The sequence below is a fragment of the Clarias gariepinus genome, chromosome 4 (assembly GCF_024256425.1).
Source record: "Clarias gariepinus isolate MV-2021 ecotype Netherlands chromosome 4, CGAR_prim_01v2, whole genome shotgun sequence".
NCBI classification, from domain to species: domain Eukaryota; kingdom Metazoa; phylum Chordata; class Actinopteri; order Siluriformes; family Clariidae; genus Clarias; species Clarias gariepinus.
Window position 1 is genome coordinate 19,295,584 of NC_071103.1, and position 24,216 is coordinate 19,319,799.

The 24,216-nt window shown below is 36.1% G+C and overlaps 3 protein-coding genes across 8 annotated transcripts; 1 reads left to right on the forward strand and 2 right to left on the reverse strand.

The window, feature by feature from the left end:
• Positions 1–2,394: 2,394 nt before the first annotated feature.
• Positions 2,395–7,630, reverse strand: tnfrsf1a (tumor necrosis factor receptor superfamily, member 1a). 4 transcript variants are annotated; one of them, XM_053493679.1, is made up of 11 exons: positions 7,537–7,630; positions 7,370–7,437; positions 6,789–6,893; positions 6,538–6,643; positions 6,095–6,229; positions 5,838–5,987; positions 5,552–5,630; positions 5,206–5,267; positions 4,551–4,708; positions 4,364–4,466; positions 2,395–4,253 (listed from the first exon to the last, which is right to left on the reverse strand). In XM_053493679.1, exons 3-11 carry the CDS (start codon positions 6,852–6,854, stop codon positions 3,973–3,975), a joined length of 1,140 nt encoding a protein of 379 aa, XP_053349654.1. In that variant the 5' UTR covers positions 6,855–6,893; positions 7,370–7,437; positions 7,537–7,630; the 3' UTR covers positions 2,395–3,972. The 4 variants fall into 4 exon arrangements, with proteins under 4 accessions (XP_053349654.1, XP_053349655.1, XP_053349652.1 ...); XM_053493680.1 differs by having other exon boundaries at positions 7,345–7,437; XM_053493677.1 differs by lacking the exon at positions 7,537–7,630 and having other exon boundaries at positions 7,370–7,530.
• A 1,007-nt stretch (positions 7,631–8,637) lies between these two features.
• cd27 (CD27 molecule) lies at positions 8,638–15,131 on the forward strand. Of its 3 annotated transcripts, none has more exons than XM_053493682.1 (6): positions 8,638–8,812; positions 12,570–12,702; positions 13,359–13,487; positions 14,328–14,519; positions 14,789–14,829; positions 14,940–15,131. In XM_053493682.1, the coding sequence occupies exons 1-6, from the start codon at positions 8,786–8,788 to the stop codon at positions 15,129–15,131; spliced, it is 714 nt and encodes a 237-aa protein (XP_053349657.1). In that variant the 5' UTR covers positions 8,638–8,785. The 3 variants fall into 3 exon arrangements, with proteins under 3 accessions (XP_053349657.1, XP_053349658.1, XP_053349659.1); XM_053493683.1 differs by having other exon boundaries at positions 8,646–8,812; positions 14,719–14,829; positions 14,940–15,078; XM_053493684.1 differs by lacking the exon at positions 8,638–8,812 and adding an exon at positions 10,305–11,569.
• A 2,174-nt stretch (positions 15,132–17,305) lies between these two features.
• si:dkey-260g12.1 (tumor necrosis factor receptor superfamily member 26) lies at positions 17,306–23,984 on the reverse strand. Its single transcript, XM_053493681.1, has 9 exons — positions 23,873–23,984; positions 23,213–23,278; positions 22,722–22,773; positions 21,947–22,057; positions 21,466–21,726; positions 20,626–20,730; positions 20,083–20,114; positions 19,778–19,934; positions 17,306–18,029 (listed from the first exon to the last, which is right to left on the reverse strand). The coding sequence occupies exons 2-9, from the start codon at positions 23,273–23,275 to the stop codon at positions 17,782–17,784; spliced, it is 1,029 nt and encodes a 342-aa protein (XP_053349656.1). The 5' UTR covers positions 23,276–23,278; positions 23,873–23,984; the 3' UTR covers positions 17,306–17,781.
• Positions 23,985–24,216: the final 232 nt, after the last annotated feature.

Genomic DNA, 24,216 nt, shown 5'->3' on the forward strand with positions numbered 1-24,216 from the left:
GTTAATCTACACAACTTCTGTTATATTGAACTTTCACCTGCACAGCACACATGATGTTATTTCTATCTCTTATCACCCAAATAAGGATGGGTTCCCTGTTGAGTCTGGTTCCTCTCAAGGTTTCTTCCTATTGCCATCTCAGGGAGTTTTTCCTTGCCACTGTCGCCGTCACCCTTGGCTTGCTCATCAGAGACATTTCATTCATCATTCATTCATTTCATTATTATCTAGACACATTTTTCTCACACATACACACTTCCAAATATTTTCTTTTCTTTTCTTTTCTAAAAAAAAATTATTCTTTAATTTTTTGTGAAGCTGCTTTGAGACAATGACCATTGTTAAAAGCGCTATATAAATAAAATTGAATTGAATTGAATTGAATTTATCCTGTTTACATGGTCATGGGTGTCTGGAACCTATTCCAAGAGACTTAGGGAACGAGGCGAGGTACACCTTGGACAGGGTACCAATCCACTGCAGGGCAGACACACTCATTTACACAATCATTCACACACTATGGGCAATTTGGCAATGCTTATTAGCCTAATCAGCATGTCTTTGGACTGTGGAAGGAAACCAGAATACCTGGAGGAAAACCACCAAGCACAGAGAGAACATGCAAACTCCATGCACAAAAAGGCCGGAATCGAACCTGGCCAGGAATCTTACTCAGATCCTGCTAACCACTAAGCCACCATGCCACCCAAAAATTATGCAAATAAAAATAAAATAAAAATATAACAGAAAACATTTTAAATTAACAATCAAATTGTTTATACTCCACATATAAACAACACATACAACAGTAAATGCTAACTAACAATAAAAGAATGGTATAAAGAGGAAGGTAAGGTAAGAACAATATGAAAAAGGATTAAGATCCCCAATGTGGAATGTAGAAGGACAACATGCCATTTACAAAGCATGTCATAAAAATGATGAGTAAACACTTAAGACGCTACACTTCCTTAGCATATACAAGACAATATCTCAAACCAACTTTGAATTGCACCATTAGTCCCTTGTAAATCCATTTTACTTTACCTTACCTTCACATCTGAAACTCTTGGACCAGACACACCCAAAGGTACCATAATGCGCTCCTCAATTTTAAGAAACTGTCAGCCTCCACTGAATAAAAGCAGTATCCCACATGTCTATTGGAATATAGACTTGCTATTTAAAAAAGTCAGCAATAATTTAGATTGCCCCTTTCTTTTTGTGCAGGTCCTGCTGCTTATCTATCATCTCTGTTGAACTGATGACTTATCACATTTACCTAAAGTAGTTACATGGAGTACAGATGAGTGTTCTTTTTTGATATAACAAGGAAATGTGTGCATCCTTTCCTTTTCTGTTACCAGATAGTAAGCATAACATAAACGGGTGATGATTTAAAATGTGTGCCTTCTAATAATAATAATATTAATAGTAATAATTATGATAATAATGACACATAAGGTTTTAAAAAGATAATTTTATTCAACTTTGTGAATACAAAAATACATACATCTGTGATTGACTGACAAGTTTTTTCTTTAACCTATAACAGAAGAGACTGATAAACAAAGTCAGACTATATAGTGTGTATTCCTGTCTCACACACAGTGTTCCTGGTACAAGTTACAGATCAACTATGTGACCAGAATAAAGTAGTTACTGGAGATACATTAAAGAAGCATCTGTAGCAATGGCAATAATCTATTATATAAATTGCTTGAAAGCCGTGACTTGGTTTTTAGCAAAATCGTTTTAATAAAATGTATAAGGTTTCTGAACTGACATGAAAGCAAGTTGACAAGCAGCAATTTAAACTGAAATTTTGGAATTAACCTGTGAGATATTTTAACATTATTGCCAAAGCATGAAATTTGTTAACCTTTGGTATAATGTCTTTGGTATAATGCTGATATGCTACTTTACTTGAGAAGCTGAGGAACAAAATAATACCTGAAAGAGAAATCAACTAATGTCTTAATGTAGAAGTTGAACCTTGTAACCTACAACAGCGCATAGCACCCTAAATAACCTAAAGTTTATATATAGAATAAACTTGTTGATCAAATACACTGCCTGGCCAAAAAATTATGTAAAACATAATGGAACAGTTTGAATGGCATCTGGTATTGATCTTTCGCAATTCAAGTCTGATAAATTATGGCACTGTGATCATAGAATACTATCTAACATCATGAGAGAAAATGTAATGATGTAATATGACGATGTAATAATCTGGTGATTCAGTGATTACCACATAATGTTGGCTAACTGAGTCTACAGGCTTGTACAGTGGGCATCATGCATGATCACTCTGGGATAGGATCAGTGTGAACTCCTCAGATCCAAGACTTTTTCCTCATTGCTCCAAAGCCCATTTCCTTAGTTGTTAAAAATGTCATTTATAATTGGAGTTATCTGAAATATATTAGTCACTGCAGAAATGATCCAATCAAATGCTCTTAAATATTTGCTTAATAACTTTCAAAAAGTGCCATTTTTTGGGCAGGCAGTGTAACATATAAATGCAAATCTTAATGCCAAGGTAACCAAAAAAGCAAAATAAATGAACACTGTTAATTCCACAGCATGTGTAAAATGTAATGCTTAAAGGACTACAAACATATAATCTCAGTACAAACGCAGTACAAAAAATATGTTTAAAACGCCCAGATAGTTAGTGTGGTTCTGTTCTCTGCAGAGCTGCTCAGATAAGATAAAATTAAAATGAATTCAAATGAATAATAGTTTCTTTGTCCCGTTTTATGCACTAATGTCCTAAATATGTCCCATTTTAATGCACTATTGATTACATAAACAATTGCATTGTAAACAATTTATTTATAAATATTTTCAAAATATTTTTGTTCCTCACATTTCCAATAGGTAAGAAGTTTACATACACTTGATATTTGGTAGCAATGCCTTTAAATTCTTTAACATGGGTCACACAATTTGGGTAGCCTTTCACAAGCTCTGTACACTAAGCTGCTAAAATGTTAACCCTGTTACATTTCAGCAGCTTACTGAGTCAGGTTTGTAGGTCTCCTTGCTCAATGCCACTCTAATACCTCAACTTTAATGTCTTGAGATGTTGCTTCAGTATATCCATATAATCTTCCTTCCTCATGATCTGTTATTCAAAGTCCCCCATGGAACAAAGCACCCTCACAACATGATGCTGCCACTTTCATGCTTCTTGCTTGAGATGGTGTTCTTTGTGCAGCTGTAAACCGAAGTCTAGCTTTTTATGCCAGGTTTTGATGCTCCCTTGCTGAGCAGCCTTTTAGTTTACGTCGATAATTATATTATTTTATTGTGGATATAGATACTTTCGTCTTTGTTCTCCAATGCTGTTGTTTGGAAAGTGATTTGTACTTTATGCTGTACATATGTCTGATGTGATATGATGGCTAAGAATGGTCCTCTGGAATGGTTTATACTTGCGTATTACACTTCCAACACTCCAATTGTTCCCAAAGATGAACCAGATTTGTGGAAGTCCACAGGTCAGTACTTTTGATTTTCCCATGTTGTTGACAGTTTGATAGAAGGTTAACAGTCAGCTGAGTGTATGTAAACTTTTGCCCTGCTGGAATTGTGATTAAATAAATTATAAGTAAAATCTGTTGGAAGATTTACTTGTGTCATAAAGTGCATGTTTTAACTGACTTGGCAAAACTATTGTTTGTAACATAAAATCGGTGGAATGTAAATCAGTTTTAATGACTTCAACCTGATTGTATGCAAACTTTTAACTTCAACTGTTGTATCTACATTAAAGACAGAAATATTTTCTTGCCTTAGCAACTCTGCAGTACAGCCATAATGCCATTCAATAAGACTAGAAAGCCTATGCACCACTGCTATAATAGTTTGCACAGAAATAACATTAAAATTTCTGAGAATAATTTGTGTACTTAAATTCATTTTAAGAATGAAAGTTTTTGTGCATGTGCCATATGTGAGAATTCAGGTATACCTATCCTCTATGCTTTCTGCACAAGCAGTCAAATTCATTTCTTTCAGTCTGTTCACAAATTCCTGAAGAAGTGGCCGTGGTAGGATGCTTTTCCCTCCATTAACGCCATTCTCAACCCAAGCCATCAGCATCTGATACTGTGCATCAGCAAATGCCCGGTTATCTCTCTCTGCCCTGCCAATTTCCTGCTCAGAGACGTTCAGTCGGCGCACAATTTCTTTAAAGCGACTGACCGGGACATTGTCCAGCACAAAGTAAATAAACTCATGAGCTAAAACAAGGAAAAAAATGGAATAAGAAAGAGAACCAAAACACATAAGTTAAAAAATGTTAACAGTTGTTAATTATATAGCAATAAGACAATAACATAGAAACACATACTTTTAATCTCTCTGGGTAGCACATCGGGTAGAGCAGTGTCTGGCTGAGGTGCTAAAAGTTTGCTTTCATCCTCTTTGCTTTGCACACATTCATGCGTTTCTTTCTGTGGGCAGCAAAATCAAAGGCATTACAATCATGACAATCAAACTTACAATTTTACAAGACATAAGCATTAACACTACATTACCATTCCTGCTTGTTTCTCTGGGTCATGTGACACAAGTGACTGTGTTTGCTTCCTCTTCTTCAAGTATTTAAATCCATGACGCAAAATTATTATGCAAATCATACCAATTAGTGCACTCAGACATATCCATGTAAATATGGATGTTTGAAAAGGATCATCTAGAAATCAAAACATATGCACAATATTGACATTTTTGTTAAGAAAAAAAATAATTTGACTTAAGATAATTTTTATTCAGCCTCAATTCATCAAAGGGGAGATATAGCTTTATCATCAGTTCAAATAATGACTCAGCAGGTAAGGCATTAAACACGTTTCGTGACAGGTTGAATTTTCTAGGGAATCTCCCTGATTATTCATTTTCATCTGTATGAAATCCGAATTGCCTTTAAAACTCTGAGTCATACCTGCTTTGAACTGAGTGACACGATAAATTAAAACATTTTAAAAGTATATTGCTGAGATGACAATTTGATTTCATTCTATATTTTTATACACATTAGAAGTAAAACGTGTTTTAGAAATGGAAGTAAAATTCTCATCTTACCGAAAGTAAGATTAGAATTGCACCCTACCCTTCACTAATACACATTTAAACATATATACATTTATGCAGCATTTAAAAAGAAACCAGGTCAAGTGCTTGGTAGCAGACCTGGTCTAGGAGGCTTTGAAGTCAAGGCAAGTGGGCACAGATGAGGGCAGTTGGAACTGCAGCTGAAAAAGAGCACCAAATACATTTCAGAACCCCTATTGTTTTTACATCAGTTATTTTATCTCTTCTATCATTTTTAACGTCCTCACCTGAAGCTTCAGCATTATAATCTGACTAAACTATAAATCATATCATGGCACAATTGTTCAAAGCATAATGATAACATAATTACACATGCTAAACATGATAAAGTAATTAATTCTGGGGACAGCATTTTATATCACACAGATAACAAACTATTATATAAATATATATAGACAAAATGCCTTACTATAATAATACTTACTTGGTGCATGGTAAACAGGTTCTTACAGCCACACGTTCATGGTAAGGTTTACACTCGCACACAGTGTCTTTCTTGTCACCTAATTGAGAGATGAGATTATCATTTCTCAAATTTTACACACTAGAATAAATCTTATATGGTATGTGTAATTTGAGTGGACAACTTAGACTTGAGTCTTCTGCTAAGTCAACTCAGTCACGGCTTCACAAAGAGATATAATAAGCCATTGACATATATATATATATATATATATATATATATATATATATATATAAGAAGGACTTACATGGGCTGCTCACAATTTCACCATCACCACACTTTTGACAGCGTTTACAATACATTGTATTTTCATCCACTATTATTTTGTAGTACCCCTCTTTACAGTCACATATTCTATTTTGCACATTTGTGCATGTTCCTTTCTCAATTTCATGAGCTGTAAGAACAGAGTAGGAAAAAAGCAAAACGTTTGCGTCAGTTTTTTTTAAATTACAAAAATACTTTACATATAAATATACGGCTACAGTATTTAGCTGTAATTACATTCCGGGTCGCACACTTTGCGGCATAAGAAGCAGTTTGGGAAATAATTCATGTGGTCCTGAAATGTTTCAGGGCCGCATTTCTCACATGTTGACCTCAGACCCTCTCCTGAACACTTCTGTGTTAGTTTAAATCCTGTAAACAGAATAACACAGAATATGACAAATTCATTTAAATAGGGTGTAGTCATTGTGAGAAATTATACCAGGGTAAAAATTTCTGATTGTATCACAGGTGTCATCATTAATGGATTCTAAGTATTAAGATGGGTATCATGTATAACGAAAGTGTCTTCATGTATAACAGTAGATTTTCTCTTATATCGCCCACCTCTATCTTGAAAGTTAAAGCAACCAATGACGTCTATATGACAAAAACTAAACGTAAGGTGTTTTACTGACAGAGTAACAGTGAACACTGAACATTACGTAAGCTTGCGTTACCTGGAGGACATTTATCACAGCAGACTCCATTATGTAGGTACTCATTCTCTAAACACGACTTTGTGTTGTTTAAGTCATTTGTGGCATCACAGTGCCTTAAAACAGCCTGGTGTAAACAAGAGAGAAGATGAGTTACACATCAGTGTTGCATCGCCGATAGAGAAACTCAATACTGTATGTTTAAAAATAAGTAGTCAATTGGGATTAATACAAACAGCTCAGTATAGTAAGAGTGTTAAGGAATTCCTTACCAGCAGAAACAAAATGCATGGCAGATAAATGTTTTTCCATGATCCTGTGTGCTGCCTGCCTTCCATTTTGGCATTTGGTACTTTTAGTTTCACTCCATTACAACTCTGGGTGGGAGAGTGAAGGAGAAAGGGAAGTCGTAAAAATAATCGTAAAAATATATAAAAAATGAAACACCTCCTTATGAATCAGCTACAACTGTTCATGATTTCAATTTAAAGCAAATTTATTTGCATATGAAAATAGGGTTAGTGACAAAATCTGATGAAAGTCGCAACAACTTCCTTTTCTCCTGAAGGCCTGTGAGACTTCACAGTTTCGAGGAAATGGGACGGTGCAGTACAACAGCTTTATCGCTATGCTGATTTAACCAACTGTCACAAATCCGCGAAAACTTTTTTTTCGTCTTTTTTTCTGACGTTACAACCAAGTCTCGAATAATATAAAATGTCGTCTGTTTTTTTTTTCCACTTTTTTGACTTTCTGTATCACTCCGCCGCCCACAGCTAGCGATACTGATCTAAAAGTTTCCGTGATTGTGGCCGAGTTCGAACTTACGGACCACAGAAGAGTTCACGTTCACCTGATTCTCAGCCGGATCCCACAACTTAGACAGCCTCTGCCTTGATCATGAGTCTTCCATAGTGGCATCTGTGAGTTTTAAAAAAAGACAAAGAACGAAAAAATAAAACGAAGCTCAGGTTAGTCCGTTTCCTCGGCGGAGAAATAAGGAAGGAAGGCAGGCTTTACCGAGAAACTGCGTCACGTGCACGCGCTTTCTCTCCTGCTGCAGCTCGAACTTCTGCTTCCACTGTTAAGGATTCAGCCAATGAGAGCAGTGGAGCATGAGCTATTCATTCTACTGAATTATGGCTTAATACCGGAGTAACAAGTGTTTAGGAGGCGGGAATAAGGATTATGCAACTCCACACTTCATAAAACACTGCTTTTTTATGATTAAGCCAATGGAGCAAAGTGAGAAAAGGAAACTATTGATGTACTGATTAACAAAGCTAAATGTGTTGCTAACAGGCTAATGTTATTCCACCATAAAATATGCAAGTGGCTCTTTATCCATCCATCTAGAAAGTTCTGTAGTCCATCGCGGAGGCCCATGGTGATTACCCATTTTTACAACCTTCGGTCAACATTCACAATCACATTCATACACCATGGGAAATTTGGGATCGCCACATTACCTTCATGTCTTTGGGCTGTGGGAGGAAACCAGCACACCCGGAGGAAACATACACACTCCACGCATTCGCATCCCGAAGTTGGACCCTGGAGGTGCAAGGCGACAGTGCTAACCACTTAAATATAAATTTACTATGGTCCAAAGAACAATTAAAAGCCATGAAACACTGGCAAGTATGGGACAATTACATGCCTCTTTGCACGAAATTCTTGCACACATTTTTGCACCATGGCCGAAATTATTAAGACAGCAAATGCCAAGTATTATACGACACATTGATTCATACACACCTTTGTACATGATATCCAGGAAGCAATCCTGGATTAAGCAAGTGACACTCAAGTCTTTTTGACTCTAGCTGGATCCAGCAGGTTTTGAAGAAAAAATGCCTTGAGTTGAAGATCACTCCTTTAAGGGCTAAGTATATATCAGTTAAAGAGCTTGTATGATTAACATGATGAACTTAATCGGGGTGTCATAAGGTAACACAGGCATGATGGTACACCCCGGAACATATGGTGTCTTGCCACTTCACCAGCATCAAACCTGAGTGAATGAATATGTGAGATACTTCATATCCCCGATCTTATATGTCTGACTACATATATAAGTGGCTCAGGTTCAATTTTAAAATCTGATCTGTGTACCATTAAGGCAGAAAGTCAGATTTGGGTCACTTCAAACTGGTAATGTGTGTGTAGCCTTTGTATAGTCTAATGACATCTTTGTAGAATTACAATTGATTGTCACTAATTGATTTCATTATTCATCCTAAGAAATCACTTTAGGCTTACAGTGGATATGGAGTCCATCCCCAGTGGGCATAGGGTGAGAATACATCATAGATAAATCCCCAGTCTTTCACAAGGTGGCATGTACCCATGCAAGAGCACTCCCTCTAGTGTTATACTGCTTAATTAAAAAGCAACTATTTGGTGATTTTAATGTGCATAAATAATGATATCAAAAAGCATCACATAGTACATTGGGCAACAGTTGAATTCACCACCTTTTTAATTATTAACAAACAATGATTAATTTTACAATTTTGGATTACAACATACATGTGTCCATACACTAGTTTAAATGTAAGCTTTTCATTATCTTTAATATAGTAATGGTTCGGCCAAATTTTTTGCACATCTGCCAAAAATGTGTTGATATTGGCATGCATTTTGCAATATGCATAAATAATAATAAGCACTTTTGTTTTTATCCACAAATCTATATGATGTTTTAAAGCTGTTCCATAGCTGTTCTTTCTGTGTGAAAAGCTCGTTTGAGCTAAGACATATGATGAAACAACTTACTGCACAGGAAATAGTCACATTCTGACACAAATGTTTCCACTTCCTCTGTTTGCTCTATGACTTTGAAGCAAGTAAGTTAGTTAGAATGAAAAAGGGAGTGTGTGTGCATATAGTATAGCACAGACTGTACCCATGCTATTCAGAACTCCGATATTACTGGATAGAGTAAGTTTTCTGTATTTTAAATGCATTATGTGACTGTCATAAAAAAATTATAATAGGTTTGTCAAAATATTTTTATAGAATTTTTGATATTGTTTTAAATTGAAGAGGTCACCTCACATCCCCAAGATCCCCAGTTTGATCTTAATTTCAGATAATTCTGTGTGTACTGTTGCAAGTTCTCTCCAGCTCTCCACTGGGATCCCTGGTTTCACCACCAAAAATTAGCAGGCAGCAGGATTAGATATGATAAATTTCCCCTTTTTTTACATTAATGAGTAAATGTACACTGAAAAGGCATCATGCTCTGTGACAACATAGGGTGTATTCCTTCCTTGCATACAGGTTTCCCAAGATAGCTTCCAAATCCAGCACAACTCTGACCAGGATAAACTGTTTACTGAATGTAAATCAAAAAACAAAGTTTGTAGTCACCTAAGGGAGATAAAATGCTTTTGACAAAGAAAACAACTAGGAGATGAGAATCTTGATCTGGCATTGAGAACTAGCCAACTAGCCAACACACTGTGAAACTTGGAAGGATAGTACTGAACAGCCATCTACATGGAAGAATTGTGATCGGTATTTAAAAAAATCATGGATGACTATGAACGAAGATCAATTACATGCTTGGTAAAGTTGCATTATAAAAATCGAGAGTAGAAATTACAATTGTCTTCCTGTAAGAGCATTTCCACACATACAGTACAAGGAAAACTCACAAGATTAAACAGCTGTGTGGCCATAGTAAAACCACTTGTTATTTGAGACTAATCAAAAAAAAGTTTTCAAATTACCTAGGGAGAATAAAGATTGTACATTGAAGCAATGGAAAAAGGTCATGTAGTATGGTATGAGGTCTGATCTACCTATCACACATAGTGGCCACTGTACGAACCTCTGGAGGCAGAGTTATCATCTGAGGTTGCTTCAGTTGGTCAGGCCTTGGCTCAGCATCATTATGTGTCAATGAAATAAAGTGAACTGATCACTTGAACGTACTGAATGACCATCATTCAGTGGTTACATCAGTGGATTTTTTTTTTTCATGATGAACATATCGTAGGACTCAAAGTGTTCTGGGGTCATGAAGAATCATTTTCACACATGAATTGGCCAACACATTGTACAGTATTATCAAAAATAAAGACGGTTGAATGGAATTATAGATCAAATCTTAGAGTTGTCATTTAGGTAACACAGACTCAAAGAGTCTGCGGTTAAATGAATATGATTCTATTTGTATGCATGATGTCCACAACTAGATGTTACACACGGTTGTTGTTTTTTAAAAGAAATTATCCCATGTATCATAATTTGTTTCGCAAGATAGGCAACAAGAGATTTGGACAGGTAGTCAAATGTAAAATCCACGTGACTATTTTTGGTGCAATAGCATATGAGAGGAGGATGAGATATAACCATGTGGCACATATGTTTATAAGAGAGAGGGAGAGAGAGAGAGAGAGAGGAAGACAGATTGGTTGTCTTGGTGTTTGTCGGGTGTGTGTGTGTAAGAGAGAGAAAAAGAGAGTGAGAGAAATTAAGAATGCTGATTCAGTTAAGCTCTGGTTTAGGTATGAATCCATGGTCATAGCGACCATAAACATGCAGGGTGGGGGTCTTTTCTCACATTGTGTTGTGGCCTGAATTCTGCAAACTTTAAACACAGAAACCTCAAAAACCCTGAGGCAATGTTCTGTTCTTAGTTTACTATGTAGTGAGAAAAGAACAGTAGTGAAACAAAAAATACACGTCATGTGACTGTCAGGCTGCTGCAGGTGTGACCTTAATGGACCAAACTCTTTACATTATACACATACACAGAGAGAGAGAGAGAGAGAGAGAGAGAGAGAATAAGGGGGTGAATGTTTTGGAATTAAAGGTAAAAATGTCAAAAATAAATGTTAATGGAAATACTGAAGGAGGAAAGCAGGTTAAAAGGCGGCTGCGAGAGCGCATTGCTGTTTGGTGGTCTTAGGTTTGTAGCACATAGAGTTTTTATATGAGTCATGTCTTTGACATTTATGAAGGCAGCTTCGTGTAACTTCATGTTCAGAAGCTTTTGGGGGTCCTACTTGCTCATATCTCACTCCTCGTGTAGTCTCTCAAGGTAAGGTACTGCATTTACTGTTTTATTTCTGAACTATGTACTGTAACTCTGACTATAGGTAATGTCATGTTATTTTCTTTGTTTCATTAAATCATGGAAAAATGTATTTACAAGGTAAAAGAGGTTTGCTTCTATATCAGTTAGTATCATCCCTTTTTGAACAGGTGAGTTTTAATATGTTGGGCTTCTAGAGCAGATTTTTGGTTACATTTTCATATTAAAGTTATTTTTTTTTGTAATGTATTACCCTTTTTGTGATAAAAAAAAAAAAAACAGTTTCAGACCAGCACCAATATATTGATACTAAATCTAAAGTTCCAAGAATTATTTCCTAAAAAAATGCTGCTATACACTTTTGAACCAGTTACCTATTTTAAACCAATTTTAGTATATAATTGTATATCATGTAGTATTATATACACAAATGAGCTACAACATTAAAACCCAATATTGTTTGGTTTCCCATGTGCTGCTAGGGCAGCTCTGTCCCATCGCGGCCTGACTCCATACTACCTCTGTAGGCGTGCTGAGGTGTGTGGCACCAGAACGTTGACAGCAGATCCTTTGTGGGCTGTGGGTTGTGGGGTGGGGCCTCCATGGAATGGACTTGTTTGTGTGCCGCATCCCATGGAGGCTCAGTCAGATTGAGATCCTGGGAGTTTGGAGGCCCGATTGATGGCACAGGGCTCTTTGTCTGTTAGGCATTGTGTGTGGTGGGCTGTGGTGCAAAGGCTGAATAGCTTTCTATCGTGGCCAAGATTGACATTTTGGTAAAATGGCCTGGTCTTTGGTCCCCATGGCCATGGTTGAGCCTTGGGCGCCCATGTTCCTGTCACCAGTTTACTGGCATATAATTGCTTATCAATGTGTTAATGTTTTGTGGTTTCAATGTTATACCTGATGAGTGTACGGATGGTATTTTTATCCTTACACGAAATGTTCAATTTAAAGTATTTGTTAATTGTCCAAGAATCCATACCTGTGATTTTCATCCAATCAGATGAACCTGATCTTGTGGTGTGGTTTCCTTCTACTGGCATACTTCATCTGTAACGTCCATTCACAAGAGTGTGGTACGAATCAATATAAATTTCGAGAAAACAATGAAAAGTGCTGCCAGAAATGTCATCCAGGTAAAATAAAATCTAGAGTATATCTTTTTTCATGCTTTTATGTATGGGATTCATTCATTCATTCATTCATTTATTTATTTATTATGCTGCCTGTCTTTAATGCTTTAATATTATTTAATGCTGAGGTAATCTGAGGATGAGCAGATGATCCATAAGTTCCATGTTGCTTGCAGCATTTGTACTCGACTTAAAGCAGCATAAGATAAGAGTTTGAAATTAGTAATAGACATAAAAACACAGAAACGTTTCTAGCAAATACATCTTTAAAATAAGTTTATATTTACAAGTGAATGTTAATGTTAAAATGTTAAATATTGATAAACAGTATAGCTCAATTATTAGATCCTCTACAATTCATATTATAAAAATGGTTAATTTGTTAATTGACATGCAACTAATAACCAAGAAAACGTTACATTCTGTGAGTAATAACTAACTTGAATTCAATCTTATAAGTCTGTTATATATGACACATGGCATTCTTGAAAATGATGACTTAGTCTGGTAACTGTAATTGCCATACATACTGATGCATACCTATATTGACACATCATTACTAATATGTCACACTAGCAAAACCAGAATCTGTGGTTGCCTGTCATAAACTGTTACAATCACCTGAACGATTACGGCATAACCTTTGTCCGTATGTGTAGGTGAACGCATGGATAAGAGATGTACAGCAAATCGTGACACGGTGTGTATACCATGCAGTCCTGACTTCTTCATGACTGAATTCAGTACTGAAATGGAATGCAAAAGGTGCACCCAATGTACTAAAGAATGTAAGTAGATAAATTATTTATTCTTTTGGTATTCATAAATGTATGTCTGTGGTTGTGTGTGTGTAGAGAGAGAGGGGGCGGGGGGAAGGCAGACTGTTTTGCTGTGCACTGCAGCTCATTCAGAGTGTATCCCAGTCTTACACCCAGTGTTCCCAAGATGAAGCAGTTAAAAGAGATGAAAGGTTTAATGCCATATTAGTGCTTCTTGTCAGCAATAAGGCAAAAAACTTGCCATTTCTTTGAAATATCAGATTAATCATATGAAAAGTCTGAAACATTTCACTGCTGAAATGACAGGAACATAAGGGGAGGGAATTCCCCTAATTGAGTTGGGTGGGTTTCTTCTGGTACTGATGAGGGTCTCAGGCTCAGACTGAAAACATTGAGTCATACAGGCATGAAGATTGTTTTCTGAAAACCACACAAAGTATGTCAGCTAATGATTTTTGGCCAAACAGCTTATCTGAACCAAAACAGACAGTCTTCCTAATTGAATATGGCATGTGACACCGAACTAAGTATTAGTTATAATTTCACTTATAACAGTTCTGGGTAAGTCTGTAAATTTTGACTCAAAGGCAACTTTCTAACAGTTTTCTGTTTGTTCAGCCTAATGAGCAGAACTCTTGCCTAGCTCATCAAAATTTACCCTGCGTGATATATGTTTCAGAAATACCATCAGTCTGCTTTAGGCTATTGCTTTTCCAAAAGGGTTAAATATTCTTTATTTAAACCAATGGATTTTTTAGGTGTGAGGTTTCTAGTCTATTTTATGAATGATCTTTATGTATGTTCAGTTATTAATACATCTACTTGTTTGATATCATGCTTTGACTATAGACATGGTGTATAAGGTGAACTGCTCCAAGGCTACAGACGCATTGTGTGACTGCGAGAGTGGTTACAAATGCAACGACAACAAGTGCACAGACTGTGTGAAAATCCCCAAAACAACACCACCACCAACAACAACAACAAAAACATCGGCAATAATCGTTACTACCAAAATGGATAAGCAATCATTCACCCAAGGTAAGCATCACCTACAATAAACACATGCGTGAGATGTGCTATAAATAAACACAGAGTTAGGACCATCACCAGACACGTTACTTATACTGACTTTCACTTTCCAATAATAATGTCCACACAAATATAAGTTTATGATGTTGACTTATTCTTTCTCTCTGTCTCTCTTCTCTCCCACTCACTGTTGCTCGATCTCTCACAGACACTGTGTGGATTACTCTGAGTCTGTGTTGTGTGTGCATTCTGCTTACCTGTTTCATTCTCATCAGCAGACACACACCTCCATGTGGATGGATCATGTCGGCTTCAGCTGGTCAGTGTCACTTCAATTCAAATTAAATAATATTTATAATAAGCAAAATGATTTTACTTACTGTAGTTGTGTAATTGTAGTATTTTAGCAAATGCCTATTTGCTTTCTAGGTTCTTTTTGGGGCTCCAGAAAAAGTTACAGTGAATCCAGTCAGTGCTCAGAAGAGGAGGAAGTGCCAATGCCAGTCCAAGAGGTGTCTGGACATGAAGAGTGGCAGAAAAAGGTCTGAGGGAGGCAGGAGAAAGCCGCAAGGAATAGGAAGAAAAAGGCACATAAGAGTGTGGATTGACTATGTACTGTAACACAGGCTCATTCCAGGAGAAGGGAGGTGCAATAGACACAATCATCCTTCACTCAAACTAATGGGGTACTGAAAGAGAAGGGTAATGAAAGACACCCTAAAGTCCACTGTAGAGCACAATTCAACCACTTAAAACTTTTATTCCAACTGAAAGTCACTTTTTAAAAGGAGGCATCATGCTGTTTGATTCTGAGTTAGGGTCAGTATCTGTGTGTAGTTTTTATGTCCATGTGTCTTTCCTCTAGGTTTTTAAATTTTTCTTCCACCTTCTAAAAATGTGAACGCAGGTGGATTTGGCTAGGATAAATGTGTGAATGTATATAGTGCCATAAAATACACCATCCAGGTACCATACAGACAAATCCAGGGTGTATTCCTGTTTCACACAGTGTTTCCACAATAGCTCAGGGATTTTTTGAAGATGAAGAACAATGTTTTGCTCTGTTTTGTATTTTTTATGTATTTGTAATAGCTACATTCACTTGTTTGTGCTATGAATTGATTTTTTTTTTAAAAATCTATTATATTTACAAAGGGTTTTTTTTTCCATTCTTTGGAAAGCATACTTTCTACATGTTTAGGATAATAAGGATTTTTAATGTTCATATAAATTGTTTTTTTTTATTATTATTAAGAGTTGTCCCAAGCCAACAAAGCTTAGTACACATAAAACACCCTGTGTCCATCCTTGTAATTGCACAAATGTTTTTCAGAGCCAAGCATGGCAGATGTGTAGGCACACTATTGTATTTGCATGTTTTATAATAATAATAATGATAATAATAATAATAATAACCCCATTAGAGCCTATATTTTCCCACAGAAGAATTTGTATGCTTTTTGTCAAATTAGTCACCACAACTTTGTCATACACCCTCAGGTCCTCTAGTGCCACCAACAGGAAAAGTTTAACATCCCTTTACAATCATAATTCTGCAACCCATCACGATAAGAGTCCTCTTGAGTTACTGTCTGTCAAGTTTTCATTTTATTTTGCTCCAGTCAATATGAAAGGAGGTTTTGTAGTGAAGTCACCAAACAGGACTTCAGGGCATATCTTGCACCAAGAGTCAGCACTTAAGTGGAGAAAGTGCAATTTTATAAACTCCACAAATTACTACTAGAAAACTACTTCTACAAGTTGAAACTTTCAACAACATTAAATCACCAGTCTTCCTTTTGTTGATTATCTTAATGCTGTTAAATATATCAAGAAAGCTAGTGCAAGAGATTTAGAAAAGCTTTTTTTCTACTTATTCCCTTATAATTTTACAACAAATCACAGCACTTTTTTTCTATAGAGCTTTGATATGTGGGATGGATTACACATTATGTAAAGTGGAAAAAAATCCACCCTGGAAGTGAGGCCACCACACCGAAGTACTGAGAACAAATGTTCAGCAATCTGACCTAATGTTTATAAACATAACACACTTTTAGTTAATTTACAACTCAAAACAGGAAGTAATTAACATATTTCTTAAATGACTTAATGCATTGTTATCACATATATTGTTGTCAGTTATACATTGAGTTTACAATAAAATGTATTATAAATTTTATAAATGACATTTATACAAAATAGTTAAATACGAGCTAAATAATTATCAATTAGAATTTTGGAATTATATGAATTATAAAACAGCACAGTGAAATCTGCACTGCTATTATCCCTAAACCCTGCTTCAGTAGAGATGCTGGTGTGTACTACATAATACAGGTTGATTTATTCAAAATTGATTATATTAAATTAGCTAATTTTATCCTAAATACTGAGAATTTTGTTTGAGGGTTGTTTGTTTTTTTGCTTTTTTGTTATGGGTTATGTAAGTCTGCGGTCTTTGTTACTGTATGAAGTGAAAAGCAACATTTTGATTTATTTTTGTAAACATAGATATATAATATTGTATACATTACTTAAAACAGAGTCTGTATGATAATGAAAAATGTTTAAGTTTAGGAAAATATAAAGGGAATAAATGTCTTCTAAAGACATATTTGTGGTGAATCTGTGAACCTTGTGTCTGTGGTTTTAGCAGTCTGTATATGTGGTCCATGAGCTCACGTGCTCATAAAGCACGTGTCGCTCAGTTATGGGTGTTTTTTGTGGTTTTACGTAAAACCCTGATTTACTATGTAAAAAAAAATAGATAAGATATAAAAATCTTAATTAATAACACAATTATATTTAATTATACAAATGTACATAGGGGGAAACAATAAGATTTACAATAACTTAAAATAAAATAAATGTGCAAATTCTTCCTAATTCTGAATGCAGTTACTACTACAGTATTATATATTTCTATTAAGCTGAAATACTTAAAAACTGTCTGACATTAAATATTATATGCATTGCATCCAAATGTTTTTATCCAGGCCTTTTTAGCTAGACCTTTCTATTTAGCTTCAGTGATGAACAGTGAGTGTCTCACCACACATGATGACATATAAGCATGCTTATACATGCAACCACACACAGCTTTTCTCACAAGTTCCAAGCCATAATATCCAGGTTAGAGTTAGATAATATGGTCTTTTTTGCCTCAAAGAAGCTCACATCCCAACCAGCAGAAGATTCAGGCTTCAGGCAAACCAAAGTTATCTGACTCCATAAGCAATAATTACTCAGCAGACAAAAAGCACTATCCTCACAATCCTTCTTCTTTTGACATGTGACATTCCTTCCCTTGCTCCTGAAAGGGGAAAGAGATATAACTGATGTCCTTGTTCTTTTCCTCTTTGGACAGGGGGATCGTAGGAGACTGAGGACAATGCATCTCACTATTGTTTAAAGGCTGCTGTCGAAGATCGTCTTCATCCTTGTCTCCTCCATTCAGTCCAAATTGGTTTAGCAAACTGACAAACACTGTACCTGCACCATATATGTGGAGAGGACCTGAAAGATGCAGATTGTAATACCGTCAAATGAGGAACATCTTTAATTATCAATTTGGTTTTACCCTAAAAATTATTTTTGAATATGTTAGCATTTAATAGCATTATTCTCTGCAAGCAATTATTATTGTAGGTTACAGAACCTTCCTGAAATGAAGAAAAGTGGAGAAAAATATACAGACCTATTGCACAAGACTTTGGAAAGTCCTTATAAAGAAAGTCAATTTCGACAACATATTCCATAATTTCCATATTTTTCATATTTGTATATGTTTGTTTTTAAGAATATTTTTTATATTTAGGGCCCAAGCACTATAGGGTGCGCAGAACCCTCTTGTTTTCCTAAGGATTTTTTTTCCCCACCGTTTTGGGCTTTTTGGAGGTCTTAACATGCGCGAAAACTCATGAAAATTGTCAGACAGGTTGGAATCTGCTGCCATCAGGATGCTGAGAGTCGCGTGGCCCTGGGCCCTCAGGGCTCGCAAGCAAGATTTTGCTGCATAGCTCATACACACTTGTACGTAGGCACACGAAACTCGGTACAAATTTAGAGCTCATTGAGCCAAACAACTTTCGCACTGTCATGGGCTCAACTCAACAGGAGGTTATTTTGGGTCATTCCCAAAAACGCACCCGATCTATTTTGATATACCCCTCCTAGGCATTTTATACAATTGCCACCAAACCAGGCTGATGTGATCTAAAGACACTGAGGATGCAAAATTGTGGAAGGATTTTTGACATCTCAAACGGGTCAGCTGTGGTAATGCCTTAAACTTGAAAATTTATTAATAACCTTCTGTGTGGCATTATATTGAGTGACATTATATTCAGTGACGTGTTCAGTGATATCACATTGAGTGACATCATAGTGTGATGCTTTTCTCAGTGCTTAGCATCTGCGGCCTATTCTACACACATACACATCACAAATGTTAACACTCACACACACAAACACATCTCTCACACAAACACATCTCTCTCACACACATGCACACACACACACACACACACACACACACACTCATACATCACACACATGCACACACACACACACATTACAAATGTTAACACTCTCACACACATGCACACACACATACATACAAACATACAGGCGCGCACATACACACACACATACATACACACACATTACAAATGTTAACACTCTCACACTCAACATACACACTAACACACTCAACAAATATTTAGGCATCTAAACTGACATCAGCTCTATAAAGTGTCTAAAATGTACAAGTTGTGCGGTGCACCCGGGCGGTGATAGCTTTTTGTAGGTCTTACATCGCTTAAATAATACACAGGTGTGCGGTGCCCCCGGGGTGGCAATGGCGCAGGGTGCTTGGGCCCGTCATCGTTGCTTGCAACTATATTTTATACTTTGTTCTTCTATTTTTTTCTACAGCTAAGTTTTTCTATATATTATTCTTATCGTATTCCATAATTTATGTCTAATTGATAATCTTGTGTTTAAGGTCACAAGCAGTCGTATAATCATTTCACTAGATATCATATTGTTTGTGACTGTGTATGTGACGAATAAAATTTGAATTTGAAAGCAACCAACAAAAATGTTAGCTAAGAAATACAGAAAGGAGAAGGAAAGGGTATCTATGAATTGGTTTTGTCGCAAGGTTCTGTTTTTTAAATGTGAATTTGATGACTGAGGGTGCAGCAAATAATCTGAGGTATTAATCTAAACACAAAGGAGATTGAGATGCCGCAAAAACTTACCAAGATTGCCAGAAGCAGGTGGCGGCTGATCTCTGCTGGCTGGCTGAGGATTGGGACAGTCTGTCTCAGTAGTGCTAGTTGTTTGTGCATGTGGGTCCTGGGAATGGAGTTTGTTGTTTGGCTTGTTTATTTCAGAAGACATTGCTTTGTTCTCCTCCTAATTGTTAATAAAAGAATAAATTACATAAACATGATTTATTTATTATTACACATGGCTTTATAAATGATCAATAATCATTATATATCGACAATAAAAGTTGGTGCATTCTGGACTTTCGCATATAACATTCAGGAATAGATCATACCTTTTGATTTCGAACTGAACAGTGCTTTAAACCTGAGGGACAAAATAATAATGATAACGCTGATTAATACTAATACTACTACTAATACTAATAATAATAAAGATGATGGTTGAGGTAAACAATCATAAAAAATCAACAGTAGAAATCACAGGTGTTTTTATTAGTAAAAATAACATAGCATTTCCACATGTAATTTCCACATGCAAAATGTGACAAGAATTCACAGGATTAGAACTAAACAGCTGTGTGGCTGTTAGAATAAAAAGATCACTTGTTAGGGATAAAAAAAAAGCAATGCACCCATTATGCATAGTGCCCACTGTACAAGCTTTCTTACTACCTGAATGACCAGCTTCTTCCATCTATGAATTTTATCTACCCTGATGGCATGGCAGGATTCAAATTGTAAAGGCTGGTTCTGGAAGCACGGGGAATCATTTTCACACATGAATTGGGCACCACAATGTGTACAGTAATTAAAGTTAAATGTGGTCAAACGAAATATTTAATTTGCCCAAACTGTGTATATTTGTGTAGGCTCACCTTTTTTTAAGCAGTCTATTTTTCTTCTTTTGTAGAAACAAAATGTAGTGATGCTGAATAAAATAAATAAAGCAAAAACTAGGAGAAATAACTGCAGCATTGTACCTGTTATGAAGACAGAAAAGAGAGAACTGTGTGATCATAAAACACTCCCAAAAATGTAAAATAATAATAATAATAATAATAATAATACAATAAATTCCAGAATTATTGACACCCTTCATGAAAACGGTCTAATCAAATGCGTAAAGCTCAGGCTATACAATACAATAAAAATAACAAAATAGATTTTCTATCGTTCATTTATTGATGAACCTGGTAAGAATGGCAGCACAGCCTCTCTCTCCCTCTGTAGTATTGTATTAAGGGTTAAAGAAGGGATTTTGTACCACTCAGCCTAAATTCAACCTTCTGGCAGAGGCAGGAATATATATGACTAAAATGTTTTGAAACTGAATGGAGTTCATTATGCTCTGACTTCATCAAAACGCCCCTGGTGGACCACTGGCATCAAAACAGCCACATTCTCCTTATTCAATTTCCTGGCAAATATTCAACAGCTCAATGAATTTTAAATGATACTATGGCCCTGATAGAGTTCACTGGAAAGTTCAACTAAACTACCTATTTCTTTAAGGAGAGAATCCCTAAGCCACCGTGCTGATATATATACATACACATATCATACTTTTTTTGAAGGGTGTCAGTAACTCTGGAGTTAACTATAAATTTTATCATTCAAATTCTCATTATTCCATGTATAGCACATAGTACTTCAGTGCTATAAAAATAGAACAACATAATTTCAATAGGTAGGTAGATTATTCGAGGAGAGCGTACTGGTGGACAGTGCTGGAGTGTACAAGGTGCTTTGCTCTGGAGTATGAGAGACATAAGAGGTAGTCTGTGCGATGGTGTGAGAGAGGGTCTGTGTAGGTGGCTGAGAGGTGGTCTCCACAGGTGGAGGTGGTGTATGCTGCTGCATACATTTAAGGCACTGTCCTGTGAACCTGTCTGTGTTAACGCAAACAGTCCCTTTCACGCATTTACAAACCACATCCGCCACCGAGCTGCATGGACTCACCACCTGCAAGTGTAATTCTAACACATTTACACACACGAACACAGAAAGAGAGAGAGAAAGAGAAAGAGAGAAAGAGAGAGAGAGAGAGAGAGAGAAATATAAGTCTTTCCATGTATTAACCTTTATACCTTAGTCAGAGATCATTGCTATGTCTTAATAATGAAAGTTATTTTCTTATGCAGAATGACATTTTTGATGTCAGAATGACATCAACAGATGTAAAGGTGACAGTGATACCTGTTCTACAATCCATGAAGCAGGGAAAGCAGCTGTCCTCTTTGTTGGTCTTGTCAGTGAAGGTATCTTTAGGACATCTTGCACAGTTATTGCATGATAACCTGTACGTTCCTGCAGGGTAAAAAAGACCCGAGAAGAAAGATGATGAGATAAAAAAAAAATTTGCAAAGCAGTTACTGGAAGTGGTGTGCAACCTCAGACACATATGCACGGATACACCACACAGGTGATCAGATCTACTAAGATAGTAGCATTAAAGTTATAACTCCGCAGAATTAATCTAAATGGTGGGCAGCCAGTGTATGTTTGCATGCATGTAATACGCATGTAAAATTGAGCATAACTACAGTTACACCACATGATGGCACAGATAGGTGTACGGGGGAGTAAGTGTAAGTCTGTGGCAGACAGGTTTATGCTGACAGATGAGAGACAAGAACAGCAAAACAGGACGTTAAGCACACATAGAGACTAACCAAGCACTCTTCTAGAGAAGGAAGTGGTTTTGATGATGTGTCAGGCCATACTATTTCCCATCACAGAAAGAGGTAAGGGGATAAGCATACATTTCATGAACCCAAGTAAACCACAGCATTACTTTGGAAATATTATCTTAAGTATATAGATATGCTAGATTTAAACTGCACTAAAGTAATTTTATCCTTTTTAAAAAAAAACAAAAAAAACAATGAATTCATGTGTATGTGTGCCATCAGCACTGAAACAATCTGTAAGAGACAAACGATGCATTGCACACACTCAGGTGCTGTCTCACCTGCAGGACACTCTTTGCAAGAAGCTGCTCTGCGATGTCTAGTTTCAGCTTCCTGTTCAGTGCAAGCAATGGAGAAAAGCATGAGCGCTATATAAAGTTCAAACCTGCAAAAAAAAAACCCTGCATATGCTACAAAGAGATATAAAATGAACCTACTGAACATTAGACACATTTGCAACCTTTTTTTATACGTGACACTTAAAGAAGTTTGACAACAGACACCAACTATGGTATCACCGTTCCAAAATAATCACAGGAAATGATTACAAATGGGGAGGGCGGGTCTGTTTTCACGAATTTCTAAAAATTTGAAAAGCAACCAGAAATGTTTTATATTCTACACATTTTACACTGAATATTTGTTTACGTATTAACATATTGTATAATAACCTTATGAATACTTATGAATAAACATCACACACATTTGAACCTAGCCTGGTTGGTAGATTCAAGCCAGTCTAACATTTATAAAGTAATAATGAGGAATTTACCAGAGGAAGGCTGGAGGTGAGAGCATTCATTAGGATGAATGTGACAACACACAGGAGCTTCATCTTCTACAATCATAAACTGAGTATAAGTTCAAACTAAAACATCATCGTTTTATGAAAACAGAATGACCATAATCAAATATGTAGAGACATTATTGAACAATAACATTATGCATTATGCAAACTGTTTTCAAATCCTTATGCATAGGGTTAAATCCTTATGCTTATGTCTTATCCGTAAACATGCAGCACATATTAAATAATAATTTACTGACAATAATAAATGTTTTTTTTTTAAAGAAATCAATAAGTTCTGCTAGCACAACAGAAAATTGTCAAGTTTAAATACATTTAAAGACAAAATACTGAGGTGCAACTCTACCTGGCTGAATACACTTAATAAGGGCAAGCATCTTATTTGATCAAATCAATAAATAAGACTTTTGGAGTCCCAGGAAAGTTGCAGTATTGTTCTGAAATATAATCGTATGAAGCCAGACAGGGTACTAATTAAACTAGAAGACATTTTCTCCAACAAACTGTTCCCTATTTAAAAGGTCTCCTGGACTATTCGAAGTATAATTTGCATAGATGGAAAGGAGATGAGTCAAATGCTAAAGTAAATAGGAGAATTAAAAAAAGGGAATAGATATCCAGTACCTTGCACTCAGTCCAGAACTCCTCCAATTATTTTCACTCTTGTGTTTCTCTTGTCTTTTTGGTGAGATCTGCCCTTGCCTTAGCTCATTGTTTCCTCCTTCTTCTCATGTCTTCCTGTCATTCCCCTCCCTTTTCTCTAGCTTTGAAGTTAAAACCCTACTCCAGTGAAAAACGTACAGACACGCACTCCAAATATATTCAAATTACATCATCACCTCTACTTATTTTATCTTGTGTGTATATATAAAATTATGTAGAAATATTTGAACTTTGTAAGCATCATACGGCATATTAAACCATATAAGAATATCATATACTTAAGCACAACATTTAGACAGAGAAAT